This window comes from Rhinopithecus bieti, unplaced genomic scaffold (genome assembly GCF_001698545.2).
Source record: "Rhinopithecus bieti isolate Rb0 unplaced genomic scaffold, ASM169854v2 scaffold_50384, whole genome shotgun sequence".
NCBI lineage: Eukaryota > Metazoa > Chordata > Mammalia > Primates > Cercopithecidae > Rhinopithecus > Rhinopithecus bieti.
In genome coordinates, this window is record NW_016820218.1 from 1,765,924 (window position 1) to 1,781,553 (window position 15,630).

The window sequence follows — 15,630 nt, forward strand, 5'->3', positions numbered from 1 at the left end:
AGGAGGCCAGGAAGACGTCAGGGGACTCTAATGTGTGGTAGACAAAGAAGTAAGGAGTTGAGGGAATGATTGTTCCATCAGCTACATGTAGTGGCACAATGGACAAGCCCACATTCTAGGAGTCCCCCCTCCTCCAGCTTCTACAGAAGCCCTTACCCTCCATCCTGACCCACTTGCCAGGACCTGCTGGGAAGCTCAAAACCCTCCCTACTCCCATCCAATCTCATAAGACAGTTAAGTGAGCCTCCCACCTCAGCCTCCCAAGTAGCTGGGGCTACAGGTGCCTGCCACCACCCTCAGCTAATTTTTAAATATTTTGTAGAGACACAGTCTCACAATATTGCCCAGGCTGGTCTCCAACTTCTGGACTCAAGCAGTCCTCCCATCTCAGCCTCCCAAAGTGCTGGGATTACAGGTGTGAGCGATTGCACCCATCTCTACATTGCTTTTTAAATAACAATTGTTGAATAGGTGGGTAATTGGAGAGTGATTTCTATTAAGGAACTTTTCTCTGCTTCTTGTCACTCTGATTTGTGCCTTAATTCAAGTTTATAAATGATTACTAATATTCAGGATATTAAGATAGGTACATGGGTCATTTGGGAGAGGTAGTGTTTTGATAGCAGCACCTTATACTCTGATTTACAGTATTAATTCTTTAGAGGCATTTTGGTGTCTATGAGCACTGATGGTTGTGCTTTAAAATTGGCAGCCCGTTGATATTAGGAGGACCAGCCAAGAGGCAGGCACTGCAGTAGAGGGACCCTGGGTTAGAAGTCAGATGGCCAAGCTCCCAGGCCTGGCGTACACAGTTTGGAGGGTCCTCGTGCAGAGAGTGCTCCTTTCCAGCCTGAGCAATCCCTCCTTATCCTCCTGTCACCGCATAACTGGTCACGTTCTCAGAACTGCCTGTCTCAACTCTCCCCTGAACTAGCTATGGTTCCTTCATCTATATTCTCATGGAACCCTGTGACTTTCCTTTGTAGCAAATAATTATTGCTACAAATAATATATGATTATTTTACTAATGCCATCTTTGACTAGGCTATAGCTTTCCTAAGGGCAGGGACATGCCTACTGGTTTTACCTCTGTGTCCCCAGCACCTGACACAGCACCTGGCACAGCACCTGGCACAGACTATATTCTGGGTAAACACTTGGGGAGCCAATGAACTCTGGTAAAATCTTGGACATGAGATTCCATTTTTCTCATCTGTTTAAAGCCTGTATATTAAAGCTTGTATTAAGCCTTATCACTAAGGTGCTTTCTCTTTGAAGAGCTGTGGATTAACTCTTCACAATTTTTATTTTAAACGTTATCCACATCAATGATATGAAATTCAAACAATGCAGAAGAATATACAATGAAAGTGTATTCAGTCCTTCACCAGAGATTACAAATATTGAAAGTTGCTTGTCTTTACAGAGAGAATAAAAATTGAACAAGCTGTAGCCAGAATCGAATGGGTTAATAATCGAAAAGGGCATATTCCCTACTTCCAGCTCCCATGAAGCAGCTTTCATATTTCAGTTTTAAAATGGTTAGTGCCTTAGTGAGGGAAGAAAACTTTCATGCAGGAATCTGTGCTGCCAACAGGGGCCAAGGCCCTCAGCTGAATTCCCACTATACCCTGTGCCATTGTTGATTTTCAGCTATTCTGTATAGAGATTTTCTGTTCATGGGGGCCCTCTGAAAGTTTTCTCCTTTCTGGAATTTGAGGATCACTTTACTGTTTAATAAAGTAACAAGGCAGGCTGGACAATTCAGGGCAATGTGATTTTAGGAATGATTTAATACATTTGGCTGTGTGGAAAATAAGTTTATGTCTACCTAAAGATTTTCAGCTTCAGAAGCACTTTCACGTAGAGTGTTTGGTTTCTGTGTTGGTGTTGCATGGTTGAGGGGAATCATTAAAGGAATGGAATGCAGCTAAATGGAATTTCTTGAGTTTGAATAGAAGTTTGTACAACCAATTCCAATTGTGGAAGGATAGAATTATATAAATACAGGGACATTAATCTCCATAACATTTTAAAGATATTTTCAAGGAAAAATACAGATATTCATATATTTAACCATTAATTTGATAGAGGGAAAATCTACCTTGGTACATCTTCCCGTTTTCAATACCAAAAACAATGTGAGAGAGGCCCTTCCATGCCCTGCTACAATGACTGGGGCTTGTTTATGTGTGTGTGTGTGTGTGTGTGTGTGTGTGTGTGTGTGTGTGTATTTTGGTGGAAGGGGGTGTCCAGTTGGTACCTAAGGTTTCTCAGAAATAGTTATGTTTATATGATTATTTTTGAAAAATAAGTATACTAAAGCTTTGTATTTCCATCTATAAATTATTATAGTTTAACTACAAGCATCAACATGTTCTACATTAACTGAGGTTTGTGGGGAAGGTGATTTTATTAATGGGCCATAGGCTATAGTGGGTTTCATACAATCACCTTCAATGGTAGTGTATTGGGGGTGGAGGAAGGTGAGGGAGAAGCAGGGATGGGGTCATGCTGCCCTGTGACTCAGCCTCTGAAGTGGCTTTGGGCCAGGCATTAGAGACAGAGTAAGGTTCATCTTATAGGCTTCCCTGGGTGTTGTTGGCAGTGTAGCAGCTGTTTACTGACAGTCAGTTACTTAAGAAGGCAGCTCATGCCAGATGGAATCCCTGGGTTCTAAAACCTAACGGACTTAAATGTTAAGGAGGTTTAAATGAGTCTGGGTAGGAGTTTGCAAAGATGATAATGATCTGTTTAATATTAGCCAGTATAATACAAGTTAAGTACTAGAATAGTACTCCAAGCCATACAAGTATCCACACGCACATCCCAGTACTTAGATGACTGGATCACAGAGGCCGATTGCACCACTGTAAGCATCTCGAGGAAGGGTGTTTCTTGAATAGTTACTATTCATCACCTCTTGCCTTCTAAGGAAGAGCCTAGATGAGATAGATAACGTAGCAGAATTCCCCCTGCAACCTTGTCTCCACCTTCTCTTCCTTACGTGACACTGAAAGGACAGTTCGCATCCACCCAAGTCTGTTTCCGGGAGTTTTGTCCTTCTATCTTATGTATTAGGAATAACACACTGGCAATTTAATGAGCACCTACAATTTGCCAGACGTTTTGCTACATTATCTCAAATACAACCCTGCAAATAGATGTTATTGGCCTTCATATGTAAATGGACCTGGAAAACTAAAGCTCAAGAGTCACAGAGCTTATAATTGACAGAGCTGGGGCTTGAACAAAATTTTGTTGAGTTGCAAAGTCCATGTTTTTTCTGAAAATAACATAAACAGTAATTATAATATTTACTGAGCAGTCATTATGTGCCAGGGAGTCATTCTTACAATAAACTTACAAGGTAGTTGTTAACTACTAAAGAAAAATTGAGATTGGGAAACTGGAGATTATAAAATGTAAGTATCTTATCCGAGATTGTTTAGTAAATAGCAGATCCAAATTTTGAACCTATTTGATCTGGTTACAAAGGCTTTCACTACTGGACACCACCTCCTACTAGATTTTTGTGCTCTAAACTGGGTAAAACAAAGGTAAAGGGCCAAGGCAGTATGGTTAAGAGGCGCTGAAGGACCATGTAGATTGTAGGTTAAATAGAATCAAACTTTCTATTTCTTTCTTTCCTTTCTAGGTGTCAGCTTCCTCTGGTGCCACCAGCAAGTCTTCCAGTATGAATCCCACAGAAACCAAGGTATGAAGAATGCTAATTGAGTGAGTGCTAATTTAAGTTGATTGTGCTGCAAAGCAAAACAAATGTAGACTAATTGTTGACGATAAGTTATATATGCTAAGAAGTTTTAATTATGGAAGTAAACATTTTCTTCCTAATTTATGGGGGTCTTTGAAAACTCAGCCTTCCTTCCAATATTTACCTTACACATCATCTACATGGTTTTAGATTATCTAGAAAAGTGGAGTCACCTAGAGTTGTTTTGTTTTGTTTTGCTTTGTTTTGAGACAGGATTTTGCTCTGTCACCCAGGCTGGAGTATAGTGATGTGATTACACTCACTGCAGCCTCAACCTCCTGGACTCAAGCGATGCTCCCATCTCGGCCTCTTGAGTAGCTGGGACTACAGAGGCACACCACCATGCCCAGCTAATTGTTGTTTTGTTTTGATTTTGTAGAGACAGGGTCTCACTGTGTTGCCCAAGCTGGTTTCAAATTCCTGGGCTGAAGCAATCCTTCCACCTGGGCCTCCCAAAGTGCTGGGATTATAGGAATGTGCCACCATGCCCGTGGCCAGTTTTGTTTTTGTTTTTGATCCTATATTGATTGAGTTTTTTAGTTGAAAATATTTCTCTAAGTACATTTTTCTACATTGAAATGAGAATATAAATTATTAATTTCTTGCTAAAATGGTCTTACTGTTCTGGTCATTTAAAATAAATATAAAATGAAAGATTATAATAAATGAACATAAAACATACTGGTTATTTCAGATGCTTTCTCAAGTTTTGTTTTTTTTTTTTTCTGAAATTTGAGTCTTGTGGGGTACCATTTTATTGACAAACCTTTCTTGAGCTCTACTTGGGATTTATTCTTAAAATTATTTTTTTGAATTTCAGAATTAAAAATAAAATAATTTCCTCTAGTGGGATTGTCCACTTTGTTCCGAAGAGCTGGCTGCAGCTGCCTTTTAAACCCTCTCCCTAAAGTTACTCTATCTCAAGCTCTGTCTCTTGAGAATATTTCAGGGGAGGGAATTAAAAAGGGAACATTTTCAAAATTCTCGCCACTAATGTTTGTGTGCCAATATTCTTTTTTTTTTTTTCTTGAGACAGAGTCTCACTGTTGCCGAGGCTGGAGTATAATGGGGCGATCTCGGCTCACTGCAAGCTCCGCCTCCCAGGTTCATGCCATTCTCCTGCCTTAGCCTCCCGATTAGCTGGGACTACAGGTGCCCGCCACCACACTCAGCTAATTTTTTGTATTTTTAGTAGAGACGGGGTTTCACCGTGTTAGCCAGGATGGTCTCGATCTCCTGACCTTGTGATCCACCCACCTCGGCCTCCCAAAGTGCTGGGATTACAGGCGTGAGCCACTGCACCCAGCCGCCAATATTTTTTAATACCTTTAAGAGCTACCCCAACTCCATTATTATTAAATTGCCCTTGTTTAAAATTACCAACCTACTTTTGTTTTCTGTCTTTCATATTACTGTGCTATCCCTGTAGTTTCCTATCCCAGGTGATGTGGCACTATAACTTAGTACTATCAAAGGATTATATGACTTCATCTTGAATCATCTTCAGAGAACATTACAAATATCTAGAAATACACTATCCACATCTAAGTTCTTACAAATGTCATTTAGCATTCATTTAAAATTTTAATCTAAAATTATCATTTTTTAAATTTAGTATTTAAATTTACATTGATTTATAAATTGCTTTCAAAATATACATTACATAATCTATAATTAATGTTAGCTGTCTCTATTGTGTCAAGCTTAATCTTAAAAAATTAAAAATCTTTTATTTTTTTTTCTCTTGAGGCAGGGTCTCGCTCTGTCTTCCAGGCTGGAGTGTAGTGGCATGACCACAGCTTGCTGCAACCTTAACCTCGTGGGTGCAAGTGATCCTCCCACCTCAGTCTCCTGAGTAGCTAGAACTATAGGGGCACACCACCATGCCTGGTTATTATTTTTGTTTTTCTGTAGAGACATGATCTTGCTTTGTTACCCAGGCTGGTCTCAAACTCCTGGGCTCAAGCAGTCCTCCCATCTCAGCCTCCCAAAGTGCTGATATTACAGGCATGAGCCACTGTATGCAGCCTAAAATTAAAAAGTCCTAATTTTAAAAAATATTCCAGAAGCATCTACAAAATAAAAGTTCTCATTAAGGCCAGGCTCAGTGGCTCACACCTATAATCCCAGCATTTTGAGAGGTCAAGGCAGGAGGATGGCTTGAGCCCAGGAGTTGGGGACCAGCCTGGCCAACATAGCAAGATCCCGTGTCTACAAAAAATTAGCCAGGTGTGGTGGTGTACTCCTGTAGTCTCAGCTACTCAGGAAGCTGAAGCAGGAGGATGGCTTGAGCCCAGGAGATCAAGGCTGCAGCAAGCTGTGATTGCACCACTGCTCTCCAGCCCAGATGACAGAGCAAGACCCTGTCTCAAAAATAAATAAATAAATAATCTCATTGAATTTAGAGATCATGAAAACCGTAGAAAAGAGATAGGAAGGAGAGCCAGAAATATAGGATTTCCTTTTATTCTTTTGATTCTTTTCATCTTGTTGCCTGATTCTAATCCCCTGTGCCTCAGCTCAAGGACCAATGTTTATTTCAAGCGTGGCCTGTTACCTAGAACAAATGTCAGCAAACTCTTCACCCTTCTCTAAGCACTAATCATGAGGATTCTTGGCAGTCCTATGAAACTGGAGGAAAGTAGGAGAGAGAAGAGAGGGAGAAACAAAAATAAGATGCACGTGATGAAGTGTCCCCAGTGGCTGAGTAGGGACCATTTTTGGCCTCAAGTGTCTTTCCCTGGAACTTGGTTCCACATCAGCTGTGATATTGGACAATCCCTTTTTGCTTTGGTTTCCTTATCGGTACAGTTTGGAGGAAGGTGATAATAGTACCTGCCTCACAAGACTGTGTAAGGAAACATAATGTATATTGGACAATTCCTGTCCTAAGCAAGTGTCCAGATTGGATTGTCTGTTGGCCAATACTGGGGATAGAGTGCAGTGCAGTAACTAGAACACACACAACCTCAGGTCCACCATGGATGTCTTTAGGGAGTTATTTAACTGCTCTAAACTCAGTTTCTCATCTGTGAAATGGGTATAATAATACTTATCTCATAGGATTATTATGAAGATAAAGTGAGTTGACACATGAGGGGTGATTGATACACATTAGTTATTACGGTCATCATTATTATATTCAGCACAACCACTACAAAAATAAATTTAGCAGTTACTGATTTAAATATACATTGCGTTATAAGCTGCTTGTGTCTGTGAACATACATTCTTAATTGCAGTGTAGAGTTCTCCCATGCAAAATCTTGATTGCCAAATTGCAAGATATTAATAGATTCAAACCACTATACTACCAGCTGGCTTATTTTCTTTGTTGATCATTTAATAAATTATATTTGCATAAACTGAAAGAATAGTACCATAAATAGAAACTCATTAATGAGAATGTAGTGTGAAAGGATCCAAAATTTAAAATTTCTTTAAAAACATTTCAATCATAAGCTTTGTTTCCTTCCCAAAATAGTGTGTTGTCATAGCAAGGGGCCATTATTTGAGGAAAGTGTGTGTCTTCATTACTGAAGTAGAAGACATGATAAATTAAGAGGACATTTGACTTTAGCCTCTTCAAATTAAAAAAAAGTAAATAAAAACCACTAGTTTGTGCTGATACCACCAAGCAGATAAAAAGGAAAGAAACGGCAGGAAGCATTGGACCCTAGTTTGTAATCTCTGACTGAAAAGTTCATGAAATGTTTAATCAAGTTTTATTCATGATTTTATATCTTGCCTATATTGAGAATGCATGCATGTACTTACTTGTGTTTACACAAGTAATGTTTAGTTGGATAAAACTGTAAAATATCATACCAAAGATGCTAAATTACAACCAGTTATTTAGAAGCATTTCTAGAACTTTAAATTAATCCCTACATACAGGACTATGATGTGCCCAATAAAAATCCATGCACTAAATATTTACAATTTTGGGGGGATTATGTTGACAGAATTTCATAAAACTTTCAGTAACATCTGTGACTATTTGATCATAACTAAACATTGGATACATAGGAAAAAATACTATTCATGTAGTCTCTACACAGGGAAAGGAAAGGAATGAGAAATTAATTTTATTAATGGAAACCTTCGCTAAAAAAACCTTCACTGAAAAAATGTAAACACAAACTGAAACATTTGCGTAGGACCTTAGAATGTAAATATGCCTACAACTTCTTGGAGTCATACATATATGCATCGAGTAGATGCAATAGATGAATAGAATGAATCTTGATATAATCATTTTAACCCTTTTTGTACATGTTACTTATTTGACTGACAGATAAAATAAAATTATACCTGGGGCTGTGCTCTTATATTAGGCCATTCCAGTCAGCCAACAGATGGAAGGACCACATCTTCCTAACAAGAAAAAACACAAAAAACAGGTGATGTTGTTCATTGTACTAGGGCATCTCTGTTTACTAATGGTTACATCACCCGCTCAGCATGTGCTAATAGCTGCAATTCACAGTCTTCTGTTAACACTGAGATCCCATCATGGACTTTCTGTAGGCTTAGCTGCCCATCAGCCACATTCTGGCACTAAAAATAATTTTCACTGCTTTCTGTGCCCTCAATTCTGTCACCAACCCATTGTTTTACACTGTCAGCCAAAACCTGTGATGAGTATTTCACTGATAAAAATACCTTGTTAGTGGCATGGAAACACAGTGCCCTTGGCTTTGTGATGAGGGTTTTTATTTTCTGTTCCACATGTATTTGTTACAATGTAAATAATAATAAATCTTTACGTATCTTTGATATACCTAGCAAGAAGATATAAATTGCTCCCTGAATAGTAAGAGCAGAATATTAACTAGTATACATAATTGTTTATCTAAAGAGTTGCAATTTCAAGCAAAGTGTGATAAACTTAACTGATAATGTTTATAATTACATTAAAAATCATCTCTTTTGAGTTTCCTCAGTTGAAGAAAATCTATGATAATCTTTGTAAACTATGTCTATCTTTCTTTTCTTTCTTCCATTTTTTTTCTTTTTCTGAATTTAGGCTGTAAAAACAGAACCTGAGAAGAAGTCACAATCAACCAAGGTAAACAGTTTAAGTCTGCTAGTGAGATATTTGGATTCTTTTTAATAATAATGAATAATCAACTTCCTACGTTGGCACTGCTGTGAATGGTAAAGGGGGTTGCTGGCTAATTTAATTAATTTTTGGGCTACCCTTTTGAATGACTATGTACATGTAGGATATATAAAATATTCATAACATTAAGTCCATATATTGTTAAAAAGAATATATAATAATTTATAGATGAAAACGCTATTTCATAAGTATTTTGTTCAAATCTAGTTTTTTTGTTATATGTATAGTGATTGTTTTAAAAAAGAAAAAAGCAAGAGGAACAAAGGAAAAAAGGCAAAGAGTAGTGAATATCCAATTCCAATTCCAGTGAGACATCAAGAATAAGGCGTCTGCTGAACTCAGCACCTAGATGCCTTACAGATGAGAATCTTTCCTAAGAGGCTGGCTGGGTTTATCGTGACAATCTTATCTCAGTTGGTGGAACTAGTTAACAGTTACACAGGAGGCTAGCTTCTGTTGCTTTCCTGACCCATGACTGTCCAGAATGAATGCCATTCGGCCTCTGTGTAGAGGTGAACACCAGGGTGTGTACGGCAACACAAATGTTTCTCTTCAATGAGGTGCTGCGTTTTATTTTGTCAAGCACTTAAAGCAAGTGCTAAGATAAGACCACAAGATTTCCTGTGGAAAAGCATAGATATTTGAGCCCAGGTACTTCAAGCACAGGTGAGGGTGAAAGGTGAGGCTTGTCTGATTTTGTGGAAGGCCTCCTGGTGGCCCTGGGGATGATAGAACACAGGGTACTCCAGAGTGAAGAATTCGTAGCTAAGTAGAAGTTGTCTTCTATTCCACTTTAAATACTTTTGATTATCTACTGAATCTCAAGAAAATTGGATTTCTGGTGATAAGATCTTCTCTACTAACAAAGAAAAAAAAAAAAACTCTGTAAATCCTATGAAAGGAGATTTAAAAAAATATGTATTTTTTTGTTGTTGTTGTTTGTTTTTTTGTTTTGTTTTGGTTTGTTTTTTTCTTTTTTTTTTTGAGATGGAGTCTTGCTCTGTCGCCCAGGCTGGAGTGCAGTGACGCGATCTCGGCTCACTGCAAGCTCCACCTCCTGGGTTCACGCCATTCTCCTGCCTCAGCCTCCTGAGTAGCTGGGACTACAGGCACCCGCCACCACACCCAGCTCATTTTTTTTTTGTATTTTTAGTAGAGACGGGGTTTCACCATGTTAGTCAGGATGGTCTCGATCTCCTGACCTTGGGATCCGCCTGCCTCGGCCTCCCAACAGGTGTGAGCCACCATGCCCGGCCTAAAATATATTTTCTAGAGTGGGATCAGCTCTCAACAAACTCAGTAGTCACATGGCTCATGTGTTATCTGTGTATATTTGTGAAAAACAACCAGTAATTTAGAGATATACATGTATTTGAAAATATTATTCAGATGAAATACTAAATTTTTCATTATTCTGATAATCACCATTCTCAGAGACTGCTGACAGGGTTACTATTAACCTGATAGCACATGTCTACTTCTGTGACCCTAAAGAGTGGGCCTAAGTGTTCTTTTCCTGAAAAAAGGCAGAATGTTTTAGTTGGAATTTTGTTCTTGTTCTTGTCTGAAAGTATTACAAGTTGGATTCCAGTGTAATCAAGTTTAATCTTTTGAAATTGACAGCTGTCTGTGGTTCATGAGAAAAAATCCCAAGAAGGAAAGCCAAAAGGACACACAGAGGTAAATGATTATTATCAGGACTTAATTATAAGGCAACATTTTTGGTGGGATATAATTAAAATCTTTCATCAATTCAAAACTAATCCCTACAATGAATAGTTGGATATTAGTTTCTTCAGCTAAAATGGTGCCGTCATGTGGCAATAGCAGTGTTTACAATTTGTGTGATTCTTGCTGAATTTTGGGGGAAGGATTTGCACTATTTCAGATTTTGTACCTAAAGTGAAATTGTCACATGTACATCACACTAATTCAAATTCACATACTTTAGAACCACAGACAGCACAACTGTTATGAACAATTTTTATTCTATAATGTATCAGTATTATGTTTAAGACTACCATCTTGTTAACGATGTCTTTATATGTGTGTGGGCACCTGTGTATGTACTTTCAGCAAAAAGGCCTACCCAAGCAGGCATCAGATACAGGAAGTAAGGATGCTCACAATAAAAAAGCAGTTTTCAGATCAGCTGAACAGCAGCCATCAGAGAAATCAACAGAACCAAAGGTAAATGAAGCAGATTGATAGGAAAACCTTAACATCAACTGGGTAATAAGATATGGTTCCCCTGTTAACACTGATGTGTGTAGTTAAATCTGTGGGGCTGTGCTGAATATATTTTGTATTGTAGTGATTTGGTATTCTTATTTTGTTGGTTTTTCAAATAGACTTATAGAAACTTGGATGTATGGATGGCCTGAGAAGGGCATCAGATTGGCCTAGGGGATGCTCTCTCCATCCTTCTCCCACTGCCCAGCAATAACCAGCTGTGACTGCAGGGCAGCAGGCACTGCTGTCTCCCAGACAAGCAGCTTTGGATTGAGGCTGCCTCCTGGATCCCCCCACACCTGGACTGGGGAACATATGTGCCCTGAATTATCTGGTTCTTTAAATGGAAATCCTAAAGCATTTTTAGGGTCGTGCTGTAGAAGAGTTGAACTTACAGAGCCAAAAATTAGTAATTGCTTCCATAATTATGTGGTTAATAGCAGCCAGCTTTTAGAAGAATTAACATCTACAAGAAATACTTTTTCATGGAGGGCACTTGGAAGATAATAACGGGGCTTGCTTCACAATATGTTTTATATCAGAGATCACAGATTTGTGATCTACCACTTAAAAGGCACATGTGTATTTTGTTTGGCTTACAATGTTGTTAAAAAATTATTTTTAATTAATTGCCAGCAATCAAAGTCAGGGTATTTCACATAACATCCTAAATTGTAACTTCTCTTGAAAAATCGGACTGTCTAGCAACAGTGAGCTCACATTGGCAACAATTGACTAGAGCCATTACCCCAGGTATGTGTACTCCAGTTTACCACAGTCACTACCTAGCCTGATTGACCTACTCATGTTAGCTGCATGAACGTTTTAGGCTCTTGAGTCCAGCTTTACTTGGTGCCTAGCACTGCACCATGTACAACAGAAGTGAGTAAACATTTCCTTATCATGGTGTCCATGTGGGTGAACTGGCAGATGTTAGTGACATTTGAAACTCATGATCTTGATAATAGCCATACAGAGATACCTAGCTCTGTCAACCTTTTATCCTCACTGTCTTAGACTAAACCACAAGACACGATTTCTGCTGGTGGAGAGAGTGTTGCTGGTGTCGCTGCAACATCTGGCAAGCCGGATGACAAGGTGAGCACATACAAGCAGACAGAAACGTGGGCCTCTTTGCTTCTCAAGTTTCTAAGAAACATATGCTCAAATAACCTATCATTTGGCAAAATGAACATTGGTTATATGTAAAATTTTGTGAAGAGCATGCATTTAAGGGATAGAGAGTGAACAAGATACCAAGAATAATTTTTAAATTTATATATTCAATAAATGCTTACTGAGTACATGCCATGTATAAGATACTGATATCAATACCAAGGACATTAAAATGTGAGTTGACTCAGACTCTGCCTTCCAAATTTATAGGTATGAAATAAAGCAAATAAAATTTCCATGAGCATTTGAAGAGACTTTTTCAACTTTCAATGTTGATGCCAGCTGTCTTGATACTAGTGTATCACAACCATGACATCAACATGAATGGATATGAGAAGTTTCCAAAGGAAATATTTCAAGCCCTCTCAGGATGAAGCAGATGTTTTGAGCTGGGTGATTGTGGGCATACCTTTCTTAGATTTTTTGAAGAGCTGCTTCCGATCCCTGCCCAGGAATATAAGATGAGAAGTTATCTACCTTTTCTACCCATAGCAATATAGAATTAGTAATCAGTTTGGAGAGCATGTAATCAATTTGAAGCCACAAGTAATCAAGTGAAGCAACAATGAGAAGATGGGAATGAAAAATTTAAAACTAATATAGATTTATCTATACTTTTGCTTCTGTAAATGGGACAGATATCCTGCTACAGGTTAAATGGTAAAGAAAGTCATAGGGTAAATGATTTTTAGGGTAAAAATATGGCACATCTCCCTGAAACATCATTTTTTCCCCTGGGATTTTGGGAAAAAAGGCACATTATTTTATCCAAATTAATACAGGTCTCCTATGGAGCAAAGGCAACATTTACAAAAACTATTAAATGAAAATATCAAACTTAAAATTGTTTTTTCTTGCAATAGATCACTTGTATACTACCTTGAGACTCATAGCCTCACCCCAGGAAGACACAGCACTCTCTTGTGCCAGTGAGGAATGCTTAGATGAAATCATTTGAAAATGGATACATTTCAGGCAGAAGATTAGATACGTTAAAATAGATTTTTAAATGTTATCAATGTTTTCAGTTTGAAAATGGATAGATTTAAGGCAGAGGGTTAGGCCCACTAAAATAGATTTTTAAATGTAATCAAAATTTTCAGTTTTGAGCTAGATGTAGATTAACCAGTGTTATAAGTGAAAACTAAACAATGAAATTAGGAGAGGCTTATGTGGAATTCTGTGCATTGACTTGTGCTGGAACTTGAGGCAATTCATTTTACTTTACCTTGCCTCTGATTCTTCTCCCATTAAATAGGATTTAATGACTTGCCTTCTTATTTTAGTACATAGCATGTTTAAAGTACCATAAGGCAGGCGGATCACCTGAGGTTGGGAGCTCAAGACCAGCCTGACCAACATGGAGAAACCCTGTCTCTACTAAAAATACAAAATTAGCCAGGTGTGGTGGCACAGGCCTGTAATCCCAGCTACTTGGGAAGCTGAGGCAGGAGAATTGCTTGAACCCGGGAAGCAGAGGTTGTGGTGAGCCAAGATTGCACCATTGCACTCCAGCCTAGCCAACAAGAGCAAAACACTGTCTCAAAAAAATAAAATAAAATAGCTAAATAAAGTATCATGGTTGGTTCTATAGGATGCATTAGCTGTAGGCTGGCCTGTCTAGGGGGTGGGGAAAAGACAATATACCTGGGACTGTATTTCAATCAGATTAAGAAAGGCCCCCACAGGGTGTTATTTGGTGGGGAATGAAGGGATTCTATCTAATTCAGGGAATCCACAAGGGCTTTGAGAGAGTAGATCCAAGTTCAGTTAGGCATGGAAGGATAGCTGGGATTGCAGGCTTGCAAATGCATCAAGGTGTTGAAAAGTGTAAGATGTGTTCTGGTCACAAAGTACATTCCAACGTGGGTGAAGCACAGAGGAAGTGAGTGGTGGGGCTGTAAGACTAGAAAGACAGGTTGAGCACTGCAGTGGTGAATGCTAAGGTGAGTTTGTACCTGTAGTGATTCAGCTGACAGCAGGTAGCCATTGAGAACCCAAGAGAACAGATGGGGTGATGCAATTGAATCCGAGCTGCAGAAGGATTAAGGGACTGCAGTAGGTGGATAACATAGAGATAGGAAGATGGAAGGTTGGTCAGGGACTGTTTCAGTAGTCCTGATGAGTCATATTTTAGCCTAAATTACAGCTGTGATGGAATAAGAAAGTGGGGAGTTATCCAAGATGAATTGCAGAGCAAAAGTCTTCAGGTTTTAGGAAATTATTGACTAAAGTGGGCAAAGACAAAGTAAAATTTAAGATAACCTGGTGCTTCTGAGTCTGATTGCACTAGGTTGGTAGCCACACGGTAAGGGAAAGGAGGCCCCTAGGAGCTCTTTGTCAGGTTTGTGCAAGTGCAGAGTTGGTACCTGAGAATGAGTGCCTTTTTAAATTGTGAGCTGGGCACCTTGCAGTCCAGTCCCTAAGTTCCCTGGGTACCATTGACAGGAGTACAGATGTCAGAGGAATTGAGGAGGAAAGGGATGTATCTGATTTTGGACAGGCTGAATTTAAGTGTTTGAAATGTCCAAAGAAATATGTGTAGCAAGACAATTAAAATACTGTTTTCTAATAGAAAAGAATGAAATAGGAGGAAAGGGGGAGGAAGAGAAAGAGTAGATGGAATAGACAGATAGTGGGGAGAGAGGGAGGGGAAGAGAGACATTGAGAAGGAAGAGGAAGGTGCGGGAGAGAACATGAGTGAATATCTGCATGAGGTAGTGGCTGAATCATGGAAGTGGTTTCAATTATCCAGACTCAGGCTCACACCCTAGTGGCACCCACAGTGTTTCTAGCATTGCGATAATTAACAGTCACTTATTTAGCACTTACAATTACATAGCAAGTACTTATATAGTGGCGAGCATGTGCCAAACAATAGTTTTCATACTTCATATAGATTCACTTATCTAATATCTCCAAGGAGAAGTGACTTGCTAAAGCCTCAGGCAGTCATGTGTGTCTCAACCATCATGCAAACCTTGGCAGTCAGAGCCTGTGCTCTTCCTGTGCTTTATTGCCTGAATTTGGATACCTTCAAATGGGATATGGTCCCCTTTTATCTTAAACCCAACAACTTCACCCATTTAGTTTCTGCCAGTCTCTGAAAGCATTTGCCCCGGCCATAGAGAATGATTTTGGATAAGACCTCCAGCACAGGGCAGAAATGTGCAGTGTATACAGTGGAGACCAAAGTAAAAGAGATGCCAGAGGTAATGGAGAACAAAGGGCATAGATGCCACAATAGGATCAGAATGGTGCTGAAAGGTGGCAGCCGGGAGGGAGAGATGCTCCAAGGGCCACATTTCAGAGATTATATCTG

General features: G+C 39.0%; 1 protein-coding gene across 1 annotated transcript in view; it reads left to right on the top strand.

The window, feature by feature from the left end:
- CAST (calpastatin) overlaps positions 1-15,630 on the top strand; it is a 117,001-nt gene that overhangs the window by 61,072 nt on the left and 40,299 nt on the right. Inside the window, 5 exon segments of the mRNA XM_017859661.1 lie at positions 3,659-3,718; positions 8,805-8,846; positions 10,524-10,580; positions 10,977-11,090; positions 12,150-12,230. Coding sequence (XP_017715150.1) covers positions 3,698-3,718; positions 8,805-8,846; positions 10,524-10,580; positions 10,977-11,090; positions 12,150-12,230 — 315 coding nt within the window. The 5' untranslated portion in view covers positions 3,659-3,697.